The 18,588-nt window shown below is 45.2% G+C and overlaps 1 protein-coding gene across 2 annotated transcripts in view; it reads right to left on the bottom strand.

Moving 5' to 3' along the window:
* Nucleotides 1-8,230, bottom strand: part of tnxbb (tenascin XBb) — a 50,847-nt gene extending 42,617 nt beyond the window's left edge. The window contains exons 1-4 of one of the 2 annotated variants that reach the window (XM_024798401.2): nucleotides 7,751-8,230; nucleotides 4,568-4,926; nucleotides 3,542-3,599; nucleotides 3,203-3,421 (exon numbers count right to left, since the gene is read on the bottom strand). In XM_024798401.2, coding sequence (XP_024654169.2) covers nucleotides 3,203-3,421; nucleotides 3,542-3,599; nucleotides 4,568-4,702 — 412 coding nt within the window. In that variant the 5' untranslated portion in view covers nucleotides 4,703-4,926; nucleotides 7,751-8,230. The remainder of the gene's footprint in view (nucleotides 1-3,202; nucleotides 3,422-3,541; nucleotides 3,600-4,567; nucleotides 4,927-7,750) is intronic. The other variant, XM_024798404.2, reaches the window with a different exon arrangement.
* Between the last annotated feature and the right edge of the window lie 10,358 nt (nucleotides 8,231-18,588).

Genomic DNA, 18,588 nt, shown 5'->3' with positions numbered 1-18,588 from the left:
AGCTCGCTAGCTCGCTAGCTTCTATCTAAATACAATATAGCATGTCCTGACTGCGGGGTTTTGGAAACAAATTAAAACATACAGCTCTGCTATCACTTCCAGCATAAATGAAGACAGAAAACTAAACAGCAGTGACGTTTGTAGGGTTACTGAAGTTGGGCTAGCTGGTATATAATGATGTGCTACGTGACCGCTAGCGACACAGCTATGTTAGCATAATATAAACAAGCTAACTTTTTTTCCACTGGATAAAAGTTAACGTGAGTGTTCTCGGTGGTCAGGAACAAATGTAATCGCATGGCAGGATGCTGTAAAAGGACCAAACTTCAGCCAGGAGAACAACTGAGATAATCCATCCACAATACGAGGTTAGTCATTCATATACTGCTGCATGGGCTGGGCTGTAGTTACATCGTAAGGTTTTAAAAACTGAGCTTAAATAAATGATTAGTGGTAATAAAAGCCGAGGGAGGTCAACAGCGATCACTGACTGTTTTAGGAGCTTTTTGAGATCAAATAGAAGAAAATACAAAACATTAAACATGTTAACAACACAAAAGCCATATTAAACGCAGACTACTTTAGGCCCGGAAGTAGGATTCGTCACGTCATCACTTAATAATCGGATACTGGTGTTTTTAAAAGTTATGTTTGACTTTATGACTTTCTGTGTCGTTTCTGGGATGCTTAGGACTCATATTGCACAGCTAGGATTGCCAACTCCCTGAAAAATAAATAAGGGACACCTCGTGGCCAGGGCCGGGCGGCCCAGTTGTCTTCACCCTTCCCAGTGTGGTGAATTTTCTAGCTCTTTTTTTGTGTGTGAAATTATTTTTTTAACCATTTGACTTGAATTTGATTTAAGTAGATGTGTATTCTTTGTGATATGAACACATGTGAAACAAATGATCATTTAGCCATTTATTTTTAGCTCAAAATGACAACATTAACACAGTAAAACAGGTCTCTTTCTTAAACAGAAGCCTGTCATGCTTAACTTTTGAGAATATAAGTAAATCTTTCTTTAAAAGAACTCTGTCCTGCTTAACTTAAAATAATAGAAAACAATAGAAAGAAAAATATTCTTGTAACTGTGCACATTTAGTGCATTTAGTACAATTGGCTTAATGCTAATCAGCTGCTCCTGTTTGTAAACCCGCTTGTTCCCATGATTACGCATCTTAACTCATCATCATTATTCATCTATGTATTACTTTTATGTATTAGTCATCTATTTGTTGTAATCATCTATCCTTGCAGTTGTTTATTACACAAAATAAGTTATATTATCACACTTCTGGCCACATAGCGCTGATATTCACTGCACATGCCCATATTAACTTTTTCCAGCCAGGTGTTTTCCTTTTCCCATTTTTCCCTTTCTCTGAACAAACATTGCTGCTCTGATGCTGGGCTCACACTGTGCGGTTTTAGGCCCATTTTGAGCCGATTTTTGAGTGATCGGACCGATTTTGGCCTTCATCGTGCGTCGTGTAGTATACGTGGGGTAACGAGAAGTGATTAACACCTCACAACCAGCTCCCGATCATCAATCGCTCGTGAGGTTCTCACCACAGCCGCTCACACTGCTCGCGCGCAAACACGTAAATGCTGGTGTAAAAGACGGCGCAGCACGGCAGTGCAGCGTGTGATCTGGACACAAGCGATGGAGGTACAACTTGTAGAACTTTGGAAAGCTCATCCGAGCCTTTTCGATGTGGCATCACAAAATTATCACGACCACAACAACCGTGAAAATAGTTGGATTTACATGCTGCTCAATCACAGCTGCCTGATCAATGTTTTTCATTAGCAATTTAGCAAAGTTGATGGTGGTGGTGTGTCTGTGTGAGTGAAAGACAGAGAGAGAGAGCGACAGATTGTCTGTTATAACCTTCATGTTATGGAGGCACAGTGTGAGCACTCAGGTCGCATCAGAGCATCGGGCCGTATAGTGTGAGACCCTGCATCGTGACCTACCAACTTCTAACCCCTGCGAGTCAATCGTGCAGTTTGAGCAGGAGCTGAATAACGTGACTGAAAAAATCGCACAGTGTCTGCCCAGCTTTAGGTGTACTGTCGTCCGAGACTTGCACCGCAGTGTCGGCGTTTGTTTCCCTGTTGGCCATGCTTCTTGTTGTGGTCACCTGTTGTCTTCCGGTATTTTCTCCGTAAGCGACCTTTCCTTGACCAATGAGATGAGCGGTAATCTGAATTGTCATACTCGTAAGTGTGCTGTCAGCTCATTGGTCACAAAGCAGGAGAGGGGCTGGGAATTATGTTTTCAAACAAAGCGTTAATTCCATTAACATTTATAGACTACTTTTGATTCTCACTGTATTGCGGGACAAAGTGCGTCGCTTATTAGCTCAATACGGGACGTGTACTTTTGTTTCGAAATACGGGACGATTCCGTATTTTAAGGGACGGTTGGCAACCCTATGCACAGCTGGAAATAGTTTATTTTGATGCACATGCTGTTTTTTTGCAAATTTGCACTATAATATTTATTTTCGTTTTTCCTGCAGTGTATAAAAATTGCTGTATTTCAAAAATAAAACTATGAAGACACTCAAAATAAATTTCCTGTGGTGGGAAACTATTTTGTGAAACTTTTTTGTATTTACAGTTTTGAGGGATAAGCCTCTTAAATTTCTCTCACTAGAAATATATGTTAAAAAAACAAAAACGATTTTCAATTTTTTTGTAGTTTATTGCAAGTTTTTGCAATTTGTGTAATTACTATGCACTTAATGCAGACATATCTTTAAAATCTGGGCTATAATGGTTGTATTGATGTATAGCAACTTGAAATGCTCCCAAAAATGGCTCCACAGCATGTAAAAATATAATATAAGCTCTGGCAGACTTGGTTCTATGGTAGGACTTAAAGGGTTAAAGCCGTGTTTCTATGCTTTGTGTCCAACATTCACACACTGATGGATGATCTGGAGAACAAATGATCGTCCCTGCCTCAGCCTGGTTCTGATGGAGTTTTCCTGTTAAAAGTGAGTTTTTCCTTCCCACTGTTGCCAAGTTCATGCTAACAGGGATCTGTAACGGAGGCTTGTTAGCGCTCTGTAAGAGTGCTGTTGACATAAAAGTGTGCCCTCTTTAACGCTGATAGTCGCGTCTTTCTGCTCTACAGATAAATATTGAAGGTAAGAAACGTGGTCGATCTAATAGAAATATCCAGTTTTACCTTTGCTTTCGTTTGAGCTGCAGCAGTTTCCTTCAGCCCCTCCACACGTCTCCCGGAGGGCTGACACCTCCCTCTCCAGCCTCTCCAGCCGCTCCCGCAGCGGAGCAAAGTCGGCGTCGCATCCACAAGATCCAGACCCAGACGCCGAATCTGAGGGAACCAGTTTGATCTTATGGGTCAGAACCAGAGGAGAACCAGGCGCCAGGTCAATTTCTTTACCTGCAAACGAGGACATTTGGTTGTGATTATATTCTGCAGTAGGAGCTGAGCTACAACACCCCCCACTGCTGTGAAAAACTACAGTTTCTGGATGTTCTTGTTTCAGGTCAGACTCTTTACCTCCTGTACTCCCATCAGATGCATCACCCTGAGTGGCACAGCCCTCTGAGATGACCACCTGCAACAGCAGAAAACACCAATCATTGCACTTTGTTTCATGTTAAGTTTTCATGTTCTCAATGCTGTGTTCTGCTGGTTTGTTCCACATATGGCTTCTCATGTTTCTACGTTCCTGTTGTCCTGGTTGAGTCCTCCTGTGTCGTATTGTCCATCTTCCCATCAGTGTGTTTGAGTCTAAACCTTTGAGTCGTCTTCCTGACTGTGTTTGGACTTTGTCAGGTTTTTGGACTGTGGATTTCTTGCAGCCACCTTTTTTCATGTTACTGAGCTCGGGGTGAAATAATCGCTGCTGCTCTGGAGCACAAAGTGTCATTTCTGAAAGAGTCCATTAGCATTATCCTTCATCGCAGCTCCTCTGATTGGCTGTTCGTCTATCTAGTTGAGTTTGCTCTATGCCCGCTGGAAACTGGAGCTCAACAAAAAGGTTCCAGACAAATTCACATTTGCACATTAGTCCGGCGATGCCGGGGTAGATATATTACAGAAGGCGCAGGAGGTTTATGGCTTTAACTTTCTGCTTTTTCCAACATTAAAATGTGCTGGAGCGCAGGGCAGCAAAGACGTCAGTCATCAGTTAAAACACATCGAGAGTTTGTTGATGATAGGTCTCTGCAATTTATTCTTTGCTTGGACTGCAGACGGCTTGGAACTGAACTCTGACTGTGCAGTTGGCTTTTGCATCATCTCCTGAGCAGATTTCTGGATTCAAACGTCCTAACAATGAGATGCCTGTATGTTCATTACTGGCCTTCACTGGCTTCTTCCTGCAATAAGGAATCATCTGCAGACAGATATGAAAACTTAAAACTCCTGTGATTGCGGAGTCAGATGTTACAGGGGCCATCAAATAAAAGCAGATAAAGAAGAATTCCCTGAACCTTTTAACCACACTGACCCTCGTTTAACCCAGATGACCACTGAACTGCCGTGAGTCGGCCCATTTATCTCAGCTAAACCCTTAATCACCTTGAAGGAGTCCTGCTTGGTGTCCCTTGGTGTCCGTTGACCCCTTAACTGTAGCTCTTTGGAGGTTGACGGGGTCAGGAGGGCTGGGCCGGCCAGGAGGAGGAAGAGGAGGAGGCAGGGGATGAAAGGAAGCATCGCCAGGGTGGCACCAGGAGAAGACTTCCCTGGGTGTTTGAGGAGAAAGATGCCGGACCGCTCGGGAAATCGATGCTGACGGACGTTTGCCGGTAACAGCGGAGCCGGTTGCTTCCAGGACTCAGTTGGAAAGAGTCTGCAGATCTGGACCTGCTCTCACTTCGCTTCAGTCACAGAGGTGATGGATTTTTTCCTCTCGCCTTTGCTGTCCATGGGTTTTCCCACTGGAAGAGACACAGAATTACACATTTAAGCTCACCTTAAATTTCATGTTAGCGCAGCAGACTCCACTTTGGCCACAATTAGCCGGAATAGGGGGCCATTAGCTGTTTATGGGCCCGTCAGCGGAGCATGGCGGCCAATAAAAACCCGATGGAAAAAGTAACTTGGTCTGAAAGAGTAGCTTGTTATCCTGCAGCCGATTTTCTGACATGCGGATCAGGCCGGGGCCTGGCAACGCCGAATATTACTTCAAGTGCAATTTGGCCCCAAACAGCCGATTATGTGTGGAGCATCTGAGGAAACAGATCCCAGTTTAGAGTTTCTTTACTTAAAAAAGAGGCAAAATTGAAGCTCTGTGAATGTTTGTAAGACTTCTTTAGATACTTACACCTTAAATCCTGTTCATGTGCAGGAGGAAACACTGCAAACTCCTCCTGGTTACATGACTTTTACTTTACATTGTTAGCATATTTATGAGCAGCAAGTAGCTCTGTGAATGGTCTGTCGGCCTCAGTAACCACCCGTGTGTCCTCTCAGTCCACTGGAGTGAAACAAGCATGTTTGCAGTGAAGCTGTGATGAGTGGATCCTGATGCCTCTTCAGCTTCAGCTTGCACCAGCCTGACTTCTATCTGTTATTTGTCTTTGGCTGTTTTAAAGCCTCCTATGAGAATAATTTAACTTTTGATGCAGGTGTCCTCAGGACTCGTCCATCATGTCTCTGCTTCAGCTCAGCTCTGGATCTGAACCCTGAACCCTGAACCTTTCCTCTCCGTCTGTCCACATGTTTCTCTGCTGCTAACTCGACCGACACACAGAGGCTTCTGCATGTGCGGTTTGATTTAGATCTCAGTCTGGACCTCGGCCAGTTTCTGCTCAGTGGGTCTAAGTGAGAACGATTACCTTGTAAATAGCTGCCTGTGACAGCTGTTCCAGCTGCTACGGGAGAACCTCAGGAGGGCAATACAAATTCTCAAAATACACCATGAAGGCTTCTCATGTGCTCTTCACCTTTACTCTCAGTGCTGCTGGAGGCTGTTCCCTCACTGCTTCCAGACTATGTGACAAACCTGTCGCTCCACGCCCACACTCAGGTTAATCATTTGATAGCACTGTAATGACCAGGAGGAGGAGATCTTATAAACCCTATAAATGTTCTTCTGGCTTCAAACCAGCAAGCAGGGGTGCAACTCCAGAAACTACTATTACCTAGTTAATATCGAGTAACACAGTCACAACCTTCAGACATACATGAGCGATCTCAGGTCTCAGAAACAGGAAACGGGTTTGACTTTGTGAAACTTTAACATTTGTGCTAACAGAATGATGAAAGATCAGGAACATCAGGAAGCACATTTACATGCTTTGGCCAAAAGCTTCCCCGAGACCACAGAGGATCACAGCAGCAAGAGTCCAGTGAGGAAATCTGGCAGCTGTGGGTGCAACAACACAGACTGTACATAAAAAATGGAAGTTGTTACTGTGACATCAGCCACTGGTTTCTGGATTCTGTGTTTTGAGGGCTCAGTGTTTTTGCAACCCAGTTAGCATATATGGACAACAGGGCGGCGCGCTAAGGTAAATGCTAATACTAGCTAGCCCAGTTAGCAAGCTGCTTCCATAAAGTGGGTGCAGAGATTCCTGCTAATGTTTGCCAAGTAACAAAGTGATGAAATGTTAGGAAGGACTGTGTGTGTACCCTCACAGCAGCCATGCTATTGGTCAGATAAGTGCATTAAAAAGAAGCAGTTCAGAGATGAAGCTAGCAGCAGTACACAGTTACCATGAAGGGGGGAAAGTAGCTGTTTAGCAGCTTGTAAACCTGTAAATGTTTGATTCTGCTGTGAAGTCAGATGTTCTAACATGTGGCCTCTAGTGGACATTAGAGGAACTGCAGTTATTGGCAGTCATGAACTGCTGTAAGTTTTTAGTCCTGCAGGTTGCTGATTGACTTGCTGATGAGTGAAATAGCAGATTTTTTTTTTTAATCAAAGCAGTTATTTGATTCAGTCCATCACAGAGGACGGAGACTTCAGTGTCACAGAGACGACGTCCAAACATAAGCCTGCATCGATTCTGCTGCAGGATGCGTTATTACATGCACGAGTCTCTCTGATCTTTGGCTTTATACATAAAACTGAAAACATTTTACTTTGTCTGTATTTCTGCATCATTACTGCCTGGTTCTCTGTAAAATCCTGATTTGGATATTTGCTTTATGATTTCCGTCACAGCTCTGCAGCAGTCGGCACGTTTCACATCGTTGGATCATGTAAAAGAAATTATGATTTATTTTTTACATGAATGAATGTCTGAAAAACATGAATCTATTCCATTTGCTGCCAATTATTATCACCAAAACCCACAAATCCTCCCCTGTGAAGCTACAGCTGATGAGATCAAATTAATTTGGTCGTTAAACTGACAGAAAACAGACAAAAGTTCAAAAGTCCAACAATTAAATCTTTTTTCAACCAACAAATAAAAAGAAATCTTTTCAGTTTATTTGTAAAAGTCATAAAAATGACCAAAATATGAAACTCGTGTTCTTGCAAAGCTCATAAAAAATAAAGAGATAAATATCTAAGCAATTTAAAATAAATGAAACATGAAGCTAAAACCTTTTGAAACATCGTCGGCACTGAATGTAAAACAGCAGCTGCTCGTTTCACCCTCGTCCTCGAATGAAGAAAAGCAGCAATCATGGCTGCACAGTTCTGCTGTTTAAATGATGAATGTTCAAATGAAATCTGCTCTGCGTTACATTCATATTAAATGTTTATGAACCTCGCTCTCAGCAGAGTTTGGTCCTGCAGCAGCATCCTACCTGCTCAGAGAGGTGAGGAGTTTCCCTCAGCGGTGCTGAAGTCTCGTCTCAGTCCGGCTCTCTCGCTGACTGACCGGCAGGAGGAGGACGAGGAGGGTGATGGACGGAGCGAGAGAGGAGGGGAGGGGAGGAGGAGTGCAGTAAAATTTTCTCATACTTGAAGAATTTTTCCTCCCTCTCTCCTCTCTTCCTCCTCTGTTTCCCTCTGATGTAATTCTGTGGGCTTTACAGGTCCCCGCTGGGCGGAGGGCTGGAGATGGAAAACATCTGATTTTTAGATGTTTTCAGGGGCTCATGTGTTTCAGAGGGGTCTGCGTCCCCCGCTGCAGGACGCTCTGCTGGTTAGCGGGCGCTGAAGGACCCAGCTGACTCCACACAGGCGTGTGGCTGCGGGCGCTCGTGTTGCTCAGAGAGGATGTAAAATAGGTGCGTGACAGAGTTTTCATTCATGTGTGACTGCAGGTTTGGACAAAGTTACAGTGTGCTGATTCAAAGCATAGACTGTAAGTAAAGATGGAGGAAGGACTCCTGGGACTGGGAGACATTTTTAGTCCCTCGTGCTGTTTTATTGCTGCAAGAATGTGTTTGGATGATGTTTGCAAGCCTTGTTGGTAGGTCACGTCCAACCTGAGCCGGACTGCACACCTGCAGCCACCTGCCCACGCCCCTAACTGCAGACCTTAGCGATGTGAGTGTCTTTGGGGAGTGACTCAGTTTTGAAGCTGCCTTTAGTTTAGACGTGTGGTGTGAGACGACACCTGAAGGCACACTCAGGGCTTTATGGTCCAAATTTATCACCAGCTTCATGACCCGATGACCTCCGACTGACCTCCACCCTCTCACCACGAGCCCTGTTTTGTATTACCATGGTGCTCCGTGACTTTCTGGCGTGCTTTTGTTTGAGGATTTTGCAGCAATATTTGCACTTTGTGCATGAAGAGAGCAGCAGTGCAGTCTCACAGCGTGGTGCGCTCAGGCTGCGACCTCGTCTGAATTTTAAATCCTGCTCAGATCATAAAGAGTCTGAAAACCTCACAGTTCTACCGACACAAGTTTAGCAGAGGTCAGCAACTTCCCAGTGATTCCTTCAAAATAAGATTTGATGCTGGGGACAATACTTCCAGGCTTCTAATGAAACCACGCAGATATTTACCTTCATACATCCTCAAACAGGAACGAGTCAAACTTGATTTTAAGCTACAGAAGAAGAAGATCAGTCAGCTGATGCAGCTTCACACTGAGATGATGTAAATTTGAGAGTTTGAAACATAATACCAAACTCATTATTGTATAATTACAATTATTACAAATGAATGATCCTAATTCCAAATTGCAAACAAACTAAAACGGTTCATTTACCTGAGTATTAATATTTGATTGTTCTGTGTAGCTAAAGCATCTGTAATGCTCGTACACATGCATGCAGTGTTGTGTGCTCCCTCGTGTGCTTCACAGAGCTCACCGTCTTTACTGCCACCTTTAACTGCAGACCTCAGAAGTCTTCGGTTTGCCCCCGCGGCTGGTCGGCGGTGCTTTTGCGGTTCCCGTGGGAGCTCAGAAATGACTGAAATACCACAGAAACCAGGAACACATGCGCGATGAAGCGAAGGCTAATTGTACCACATGTGCGGCGGGCCGAGCCAAGCCAGCAACCAGAGCTGGAGCTTGTAAAAGTGGGAAAAGAGCGATTGAAGCTGACGCCCACGTCTTGATTGTCCCGTCAATAACTGTGACAGATCGAGTCTGAGGAAACAGCCGGTGCAGGTCACTGATTTATTTGGTTTCCATGGAGGTTTCTGGCACTTTCTGACCCACTAATGACCCAAACTACTCTGGTTTGTGTCAAAGCTCAGCCTGAGCATCGAGTTCGCTGTTATAGAGTCCAGAGTTTCTGTCCACCTGATCCATATTTGTTAGAACGTAATTGGTGAATTTTATACACATGAAAGTAAGAAAAGTGGAAAGTCCTGCAGAGACTGTGGAGCTCTGAGTGCTGCTGTCCCACCACAGCTCAGTCTAAAAACTGCAGCTCTTTGTCCAGATGTGCTGCCAAACAGGATGTGATGCGTGAACACCTCGTGAGTTAGAATCTCTTGGCTGCAGGGATCCAGACATGTGCAACATTCACACAACAGGCCGTTCACAGAGCCCATTAAAGCATCACTCACCGTGTGTTGCTGGGGTTAAATCCACTCAAGCTTCCCCTGCAACCCCCTGACCCTGCTCATCGCAGTCATGCCGTCGTGCACGATGCAGCCGGCGTTGCTGACGGTTTGTCGTACTCGTGAATGACGGCGTCGCCGCTGCTCGTGCACGTCTTCATTTCTGTGACCTGCTGTGCAAAGCTGTGCTCTGCGAGCAGCAGTGTAAAGCTCAGGCCTGTTTCCTGTCGGAGCAAACTTCCAACAAGCACTCATCAAAGAGAAATCGTGACAATGTGGAGAAATGAGTTTTATCTGACCTGAAGATGCTGAACACAGTGAACCGCCTGACCTGCTCCACATATTCTAATGTCACCCTTTTCTGACTGGCTTTCACCTACAAGCAGCAGGTGGGGGTGGAGATGCCCGTATGCCACACCCATTCAGTGACATCATACATATGAAACTGTACTTAGAGCAGTCTGACCTTAATGAGTCCAAACCACAGTAACTGAAGGTTATTAATTATGACAAATAAAGTTAAAAACTGTTGATCAGCTGCTCAGAAGCTGAGGCTCTTCATGCTGATGAAGCAGTCTGTGGTTAAAGTGGGCGGAGACAGAGTTTAGCGCTGTGGCGAGCGGACCTCCTCAGAGGGAGCTGCTGCTGTCACACTTTAGTCCTAACGCGAGGAAACAGGCGGACGCTGAGGTTTTCCCGCTGCTGCACATGTTTCATATGCTGTTGTTTGATTGACGGATTCGATGCTCCTGATGTTTAACTTAGTTTAAGTTTAGTGGAAACAGAGCAGGTCGCTCCCTCAGGGGAAAGTTGGAGGAAGAAATGAGGAAAGAAGCCATTTAAGTCTGAGAGGAGGTGAAGTCATAATGACAGCAGAGGGAACGGCTCATTAGCAGGGCGAAGAGTCTGTCTGACAGCCAGGACATCACAGGCTGAAACAGAGGCGACGAACGAAACAAGCAAGAAACCCAAAGTAAGGAAGAGGAGCAGGAAGAAGACGCTCATAGAGGAAACCAGGAGCAGCCCGGAAATACAGTTTCCTCCAAAGTTTCGAGACGACAACGAGGAGGAACGAGCTTTTCTTCGTCTGCACTGGTGCAAGTTTGGAACTCATTTCATATCTCCAGTTAAAAGGACTAAATAAATAATCAATATTCCATCAGTACTGTACGGCGTCTGAACCTGGACGGCCTTCAGAAACTGCGCTCGCCCACGCTCAGCAGGTCGGCGTGGAGACGAGAGGACGCTTGTTTGAAATAACTTAACAGTGAATCACTCTGAATGTTTCAAACAATAAAAATAAATAAATCAAGAAGATGAAAGAGAAACGAAACATTTTACGGTCCATTAATCGTGCACAACATCCAGAACTTCCTCTTAACTCTGAGAATCACAATCTGGTCGTTCAGTCTGACGTCACCAGTCGTGTCTGGGCTCAAACTCCGCTGCAGGTCTATAAATCAAACGATCCCGGCAGGATCACTGAGAGTTAAAAACTGTCTAAAGTCTTTCATCTTTAATAAAATGATCAGCGTTCTGCTCTACCAGGTGTAACAATTGAGTTTAACATCCAGGCATCCATGAAAACGGAATTTATGACATTTAACGGAGTTAGAAGTTAGCAGGGAGTTAGCTCGCTAGCTTCTATCTAAATACAATATAGCATGTCCTGACTGCAGGGTTTTGGAAACAAATTAAAACGTACAGCTCTGCTATCACTTCCAACATAAATGAAGACAGGAAACTAAACAGCAGTGACGTTTGTAGGGTTACTGAAGTTGGGCTAGCTGGTATATAATGATGCTAGCGACACAGCTATGTTAGCATAATATAAACAAGCTAACTTTTTTTCCACTCAATAAAAGTTAACGTGAGTGTTCTCGGTGGTCAGGAACAAATGTAATCGCATGGCAGGATGCTGTAAAAGGACCAAACTTCAGCCAGGAGAACAACTGAGATAATCCACCCACAATACGAGGTTAGTCATTCATATACTGCTGCATGGGCTGGGCTGTAGTTACATCCTAAGGTTTTAAAAACTGAGCTTAAATAAATGATTAGTGGTGATCAGAGATGGGCAGTAACGCGTTACTTGTAACGCGTTACTGTAATCTGATTACTTTTTCAAGTAACGAGTAAAGTAAGGGATTACTATTGCAAAATCGGTAATTAGATTACCGTTACTTTCCCGTAGGAACGCTGCGTTACTGCGTTACTAAAACCGTGATTTTTTTTGCGAGAATGTCTCATGACAGTGACATAAGCAAGTGCGACGTTGGTGACAACAGCTGTGTGCAGATCAACAATGGATCATATATCAGTGCGGGAGAGAGTATGAGCGTGCAGCGTTTAAAGTGTGGAAGTACTGACCTTACTTTGAGTTTGATTCCATAAAGAGTGACAAGAACATTAGCGTCCATCGTGCGTGGGAAGAAAACTTCTTTTTACAGCGAAAAAAACCCCTAAACTTCCAACAAGCACCGAGTAGCTACGACGTAATGGGAAACTCACAGAGACACTCGCGGATTCTTCAACTGACCGCAGCACACCTGCACCAGGGTAACCCTCCGCCTACCCTGCTCCTGCTTTACAGGTGAAAATAGAGCAAAAGGACCGCTGAGTCTTTGACTTTATTTATTTTCTGCTGTGTTTTACTTGCATCTGTTTGAAAGAGTGAGTGAAAACACAAAAAATATTTTATTTTATGTGCTGGAATGTGTAGAAAATAGGTTTAAATGTTAAACTAATTTATTCAAGTCAGAGAATGTTGCATATAATTAAATGTTTTGCTTGATGCATAAAGTTAAAAGATTAAAACTGATAAAACAAGTTTTAAAAAGAGACTTTTCCATTTGATTACATTTTGTATGATGGATTATGTAGAAAAAGTAGAATTGGGCTGAAAGATCTATCACTTTATCACCTCTTCAGGTTGTAAATCGTGTTTTTAAAAAGTAACTAAGTAACTAAGTAATTAATTACTTTTGAAAATAAGTAATCAGTAAAGTAACGGGATTACTTTTTTGGGGGAGTAATCAGTAATTAGTTACTGATTACTTTTTTCAAGTAACTTGACCAACACTGGTGGTGATAAAAGCCGAGGGAGGTCAACAGTGATCACTGACTGTTTCAGGAGCTTTTTGAGATCAAATAGAAGAAAATACAAAACATTAAACATGTTAACAACACAAAAGCCATATTAAACGCAGACTACTTTAGGCCCGGAAGTAGGATTCGTCACGTCATCACTTAAAGACCGGATAATAATCATGTGACAGGTCTGAAAGAGGCCGTCCTAACAGACGTCTGCAGCTCAGCATCAGGCTGACGTTCTGTTGTTGGATATGTGACGATGAGATCGAGCCGAGTCAGACAGAACGCGACGGCGGTTTGAACCTGATTCATGTGGAAGTGAAAAACCGCTCTGCGGTCGACCTCATGACTGGCTCCCTGTGTGCCGCCTCACTCGGAGCTTCCACCGTGCTAACCGTTTGTGCTCTGATGACTTCCTGCTCTCACCTCCACCACGAAACCACACGCGAGCAGCTGCGACGGGCAGATGTGACTTTGTTACAAAACGCAGTTTCTTTGTGTTTCAGAGAAAAGCTGAGTTGCCACAAAATCAGAGTAAACACTTGAATAAGCACTGAAGTGTTTACAGCTTGGAGTTGGGACATATGCAGATGACTGATGGTATGATGAAGAGGCTCGCTTGCCTAATAATCGTCTCTGGAGATGATTTTGGCGACGTGTCGAACATGGCACAGCGGTGCAACAAGGACGCCCAGGTCTGCATGAGTCTCTACCAACAAACCCACAGGGGAGATTATCCTGTAGTTCTCAAACTGGTGCTAAACTGGTGAGAACCCAGTACAGGTGAGCTGAGGAGCTTCAGCACTGTGAGCAGCTAACAGACGTCAGTGTTTCCTGCTCCGACGTGCAGACATCGTTCACAGGAGCCGTGGGTGTTTCCATCATCCGGCCTCAGCGGGCAGCAAGAAGAATGATGATGCTGCCACATCCAAACGGCACTCTGGGAAATCCTTCGTCCATAAACAGTCTGTTGAAAGTTGTAACATAGTTTATGTCATAAATCGTCCGCCTGGGTTGAATTAGTCGAACAAAGACCAAAGTGCATGTTTCGCCTGGTTAGCTGTGCGACTTTCCCCTGGTGTCCTGTAACGTCGGAGCGGGACCCTCGCAGCGTAGAGCAGCGCTCCGTTAGGTAAGAGACGCTTGGTGAGTTAAACAGATGAGTTATGAGCATTTCATTGTGCAGGTTTTCCCTCTGCACGCGTGCAGGAAGCAGGCGTGCAGCCAGACAGACGGACGGGTCCTGATGGGCCTGTTTGAACGCGAGCCGTGCACGCCAATGAAAATCTGACCCGCGCTGATGTCATGCTGCAGCCACCAGCAGGCACTGAGCCCACGTCACCCACAGAGCCTCTGGTTTTACTGGTGTTTCACAGCAGCAGGTATGAAGGTACGTCTGCGTGCGACTCTGAGGACTCGTTTCGTTTATTTGTTTCTATTCTCGGCAGCATCCTGGACTCGACTTTGCTTTATTGAAGAGTTTCTCTGGAAGTTTGCTGTAAAGCGCTGGGTTTGCCCGAGGCTCAGCTGCATGATGGTTTTGTAGCTTTGATCGTCACAGAGCTAAATCAGTGACACACTCTCACACACACAGATGAGTTATAATCAGTCTTACATACATTTGGACACAGATCATCAGGAAGTCGGCTTGTTTTTGACGCATCTTTGTTCGTACCGGGTTCATCCTCCTTCCTGACTCGTTAGAGACCACGCCGTCATCAGGGATGTTCATGGTAGCCACTGGTACCTGACCACAGTTTTATGATTTTTGAAGCACAAACGTCCTGAACTACAACACAGCTGCACATCTGCCAAACAAAGCAGCAGTTGTGAGAAACTGAAAGTAAAACCTGCCAACTCTGATTCTGCTCTGCAAAGCAAACACGGACAAGAAGCACAAAGTTGAGCTGAAAAAAATCGGCGTGTTGGGACGGGCGGCGGTTGAGTCTGAAGCCCAAACACGTCCTCTGCATCTGACCTGCTGACCTGCGGTCTGCAGCGCGGGAAGGAAGCGATCCCTGCGCTAACGGGTCATTAACCGTCGCCTCGCTGTAAAACCGTCAGTTTGACAACCAGAGGGAGCAGACTCGTGTCACATTTAAGGGTCATGCATTTAAACATCTGCACAAAATAAACACGGCCGCTTTAACATGAATGAAGTCTTTAAACCAGCAGCTCCGCCTCACACGTGTTGCCCACAAGCCGGAGGCGTGCAGAGGTCAAAGACGCAGAACCCAGAGCTGCCCTGTGGTGGGTGATGTGGAACAAAGTGCTGCCTGCCAAATAATTAGGCTCAATAATCTTCCCCTCAGTCATTGGTGTTGGGCTAAACCTGAAATAAGTCTTAAAGCCTCCCAAACCTCACATAATGTGCTTAATCCTCAAATACACACTGGATTTGAAAAAGGGTGAGAGAGGTTTTTATAGAACAGCTTGATTTATGTGACAGTCCTGTGTATTTGACCCGGGTCCTCATAGGCTGCAGGTTTCAAGCTCCCGTCGCAGCAGATGAGCATAGCAGAAACGCAGCCTCTGCAGTGCATGACTGTGACGGAGGCCAACGCACGCCGGGTAAAAGATGGGCGCATGTGCCGCTGCGAGCGCTGACTCACATTTTCCAGTCGAAGCAGCTTCAGCACCTCAGCGCGAGTCACACACACCTACTACACAAACCCAGAGCAGCGTCTCCACCAATCAGCTGCCTGTCAGCCGGGCAGATGTGGAGCTCTAGTTTATAAATATGTGCAGCGATGGCCAATAATAAAGAATCAATGCAAAAATATACAAGACTAGTTACAGTACTGGTGCACTAAAATGTGCACACACACCAAACATCGATCAGAAATCTCCAGAACAAACAACAACAACCTGCTGTGATGACTCGGAGGTAAAGTGCACCTCTGCTGCTTATTCACAGACCCCGCTCACTTCATCCAACTTCGTAAAAACGACCATATTAGGGTTAGCCCATCTTTATGACATCACAAAGATCCGAGGGTAGAAAAACTGTGTTGCATGACCGGATTACAAACTCAAAGAGAAACCACCTTCAAAGTTTTTTTCTTCGGTTCTGATGCTTCCTGCTACGTGTTTCTGAAGGATCCAGTAAGTCTTATTGGCTAAGCCTGTAACCAATGAGGTTTATTAAATCTGCACATGTGATCCAAAATATTTCCAAAGCACTTCTGAAACACTGACATGAACTGAAATCCTTCATTTGCAGCCGTGAACAGCTTCTGTGCTGCGTTTGGTTTGTGCTGAGCAGCTTAGCATGAACAGTGAATGATGCGAGCAAAGCAGGTCTGAGGTGAGCTTTGTTCAGTTTGGCAGTGAGCGACGACAGGTCAGGTTGTCATGAAGCCATCGTAATACGCACGTTCTTTAGACTGATCTACACGCGTGCACGTGCGCACACACGTGTGCGACACAATCAGCAGCACAGGTCACGCCGAGGTTTCGCTAATATCAGCTTTCATGGGAAAATCGGCTTTTCTCCTGCTTGTTGATGTGTTTTCTTTGTGTTTCTGTGCGTTTGCCACCGACCTCTGGTTTCTCCATCTCAGAGCGATGCTGGAAGAACATCAAGACACGTCGCAGCGATCGCCCCGCTGAGAGGCGGAGAGGGAGCGTGGGGGCAGACTTTATAAGAGCTTCTGCCTCCCTCTGTCTCATTTCCCCTCCATCGTTCCTTCAGCATGTGCAGCTCCCGATCATCTCATCTCAAAAAAAGGCTGAAGGACAGAGACGTGGAGGAAGCCTCCACCTCTGACAGACAGATGGAGCTTTAAAACCACAGTTTCATTCATGTCTTTATAAAAAATCTTTGCTTTTATCTTAAAATAACTGAAAAGCAGACGGACAGGCGGGTGACTCAAAGGCTCGGGGTTTTCCGTCTGCCTTCACCCGCCTCTCGTGCTGCTGTGGAGGAAATATTTCATTGTGAAAGGTTGAATGTGTCCCAGAAATATGAGGTTAGATGGTGGAGCTGGACGCGCTCCAGCGTCGGCGGCAGCCTTTGTTTGGGCCGAGTCACGCCGTGGGAAAAGCCTCGCTGTAGGCCGACACAGATGCCTGCGAGCTTGCTCATATGTCACAGACACACAGAGCGCTGTCAGCCGTCTGCAGCCTCCAGCCCAGTCGCCCCGTACGGTCCGAAGCCGGTGACGCAGTGTTCGATTCTCCTCACACCGCGATCCAGGCGACTACAGCTCTATAGGCCCCCGGGGGCCCAGGGCCCCAGCCTCCATTATAAAGGGTCTGAACACGTCGCTCTAAAAACTCTATCGAACAGACACAAAATAACTACAGCGAGGCAAACCATGACATGATACATGTCACTCTGTAACCCCACTGAGGCTGAAGATAACCCACAGGGAGTCAAATCCACACGAAACTCAAAGACCTCCGAGCGAGACAACGATGGATATTAACCACAGAAACACACGAAGCCAAACACGCTTCATCTGGTGTTTAAAGTGTTTGCAGATGTAAATATGACAAGCAAAGAAAATTCATGTCACTGTCAGGAAAAATGAAAAGTCACGTCTGGGAGACATGTTCCCACGGAAGCTGAAAGCAGCCATTGTGCCCGCGTGGAGGAGGAAAGTCCTCCGTGAAATCCCAAGTATTCCGACGTAAATGAGAAAGAGAATCTGAATTATGCAGAGTCGCAAACATCCGAGCAGCGAGGAGCGACAGAGAGAAAAGCAATAACAAAGTAATAACAGCTTCTTATCATCGGTAATAACTCTACGTGTCTGGCAGCGGTGCAGCGACGAGTCATGGCAACCATCCAATAATATTTGGCTCGCATCCACCGAGCTCGCCAAGGTCAACGGTCCAAAACTGATAAAAGCCTATGCATGTTTGACCTCTGACCTCTGCTACAGTCACAGTGAGAATAACACTTATCATAAAGTTTCTGTTGTAGAGAAAGATTTATTATAATAACAGGATGTTTGAACACGTGCAGTTTTCCTGACTGTCTGTGATCGAGACGTTTTTACATTTGATATTTAAAACCAAACATTTAACCTGAACAATCAAATATCGACGTAATAGAAATAATAACTAAACTCAATATCGTGCTAAGAAAATAAAAAAGAGTCTCATCATGCAAACAACAAAAGCCTGCCGTCGTTTTCACGACAAACCAAAACAGATGCCCTTCAGTCTTTCACACTTTGGTAAATTCATGTGAGGAACATCAACGTTTTCCACGCTGATATGGAAAAACGTTGCTGTGGTGATCCTTGATCTATCGTTCTGACTATGACACGGACTCAGCAAGGAAAAGGATAAAAACGTGAGAGTGATGCCGGACGTCCCAAATGCTTCCAGTGTGCGATCCAAACGTGAAACGCAGCCGTCGTGTGACGAGCGCTCGTTAAAAACACAACGGTGCTTCTGTTTGCTGCAGCCAGCAGCTCCTCAGCTCACATCTGTGATGCTGGTTTCGTTTATCATCGGGGGATTCGGTAACTGAATCTTTAACTGGAGGCACGCTGTAGAGAGAAGTGATGTCATGTAGGTCCAGCAGCACCGTCATCATCCTCGCCATCACCCAGGACTCGGCTCCTCTCT

Source organism: Maylandia zebra, linkage group LG22, assembly GCF_041146795.1.
Source record: "Maylandia zebra isolate NMK-2024a linkage group LG22, Mzebra_GT3a, whole genome shotgun sequence".
In the NCBI taxonomy this organism is placed as follows: Eukaryota; Metazoa; Chordata; class Actinopteri; order Cichliformes; family Cichlidae; genus Maylandia; species Maylandia zebra.
The sequence above is the reverse complement of the archived record's forward strand: the minus strand, read 5'-3'. Positions and strand labels throughout refer to the sequence as shown.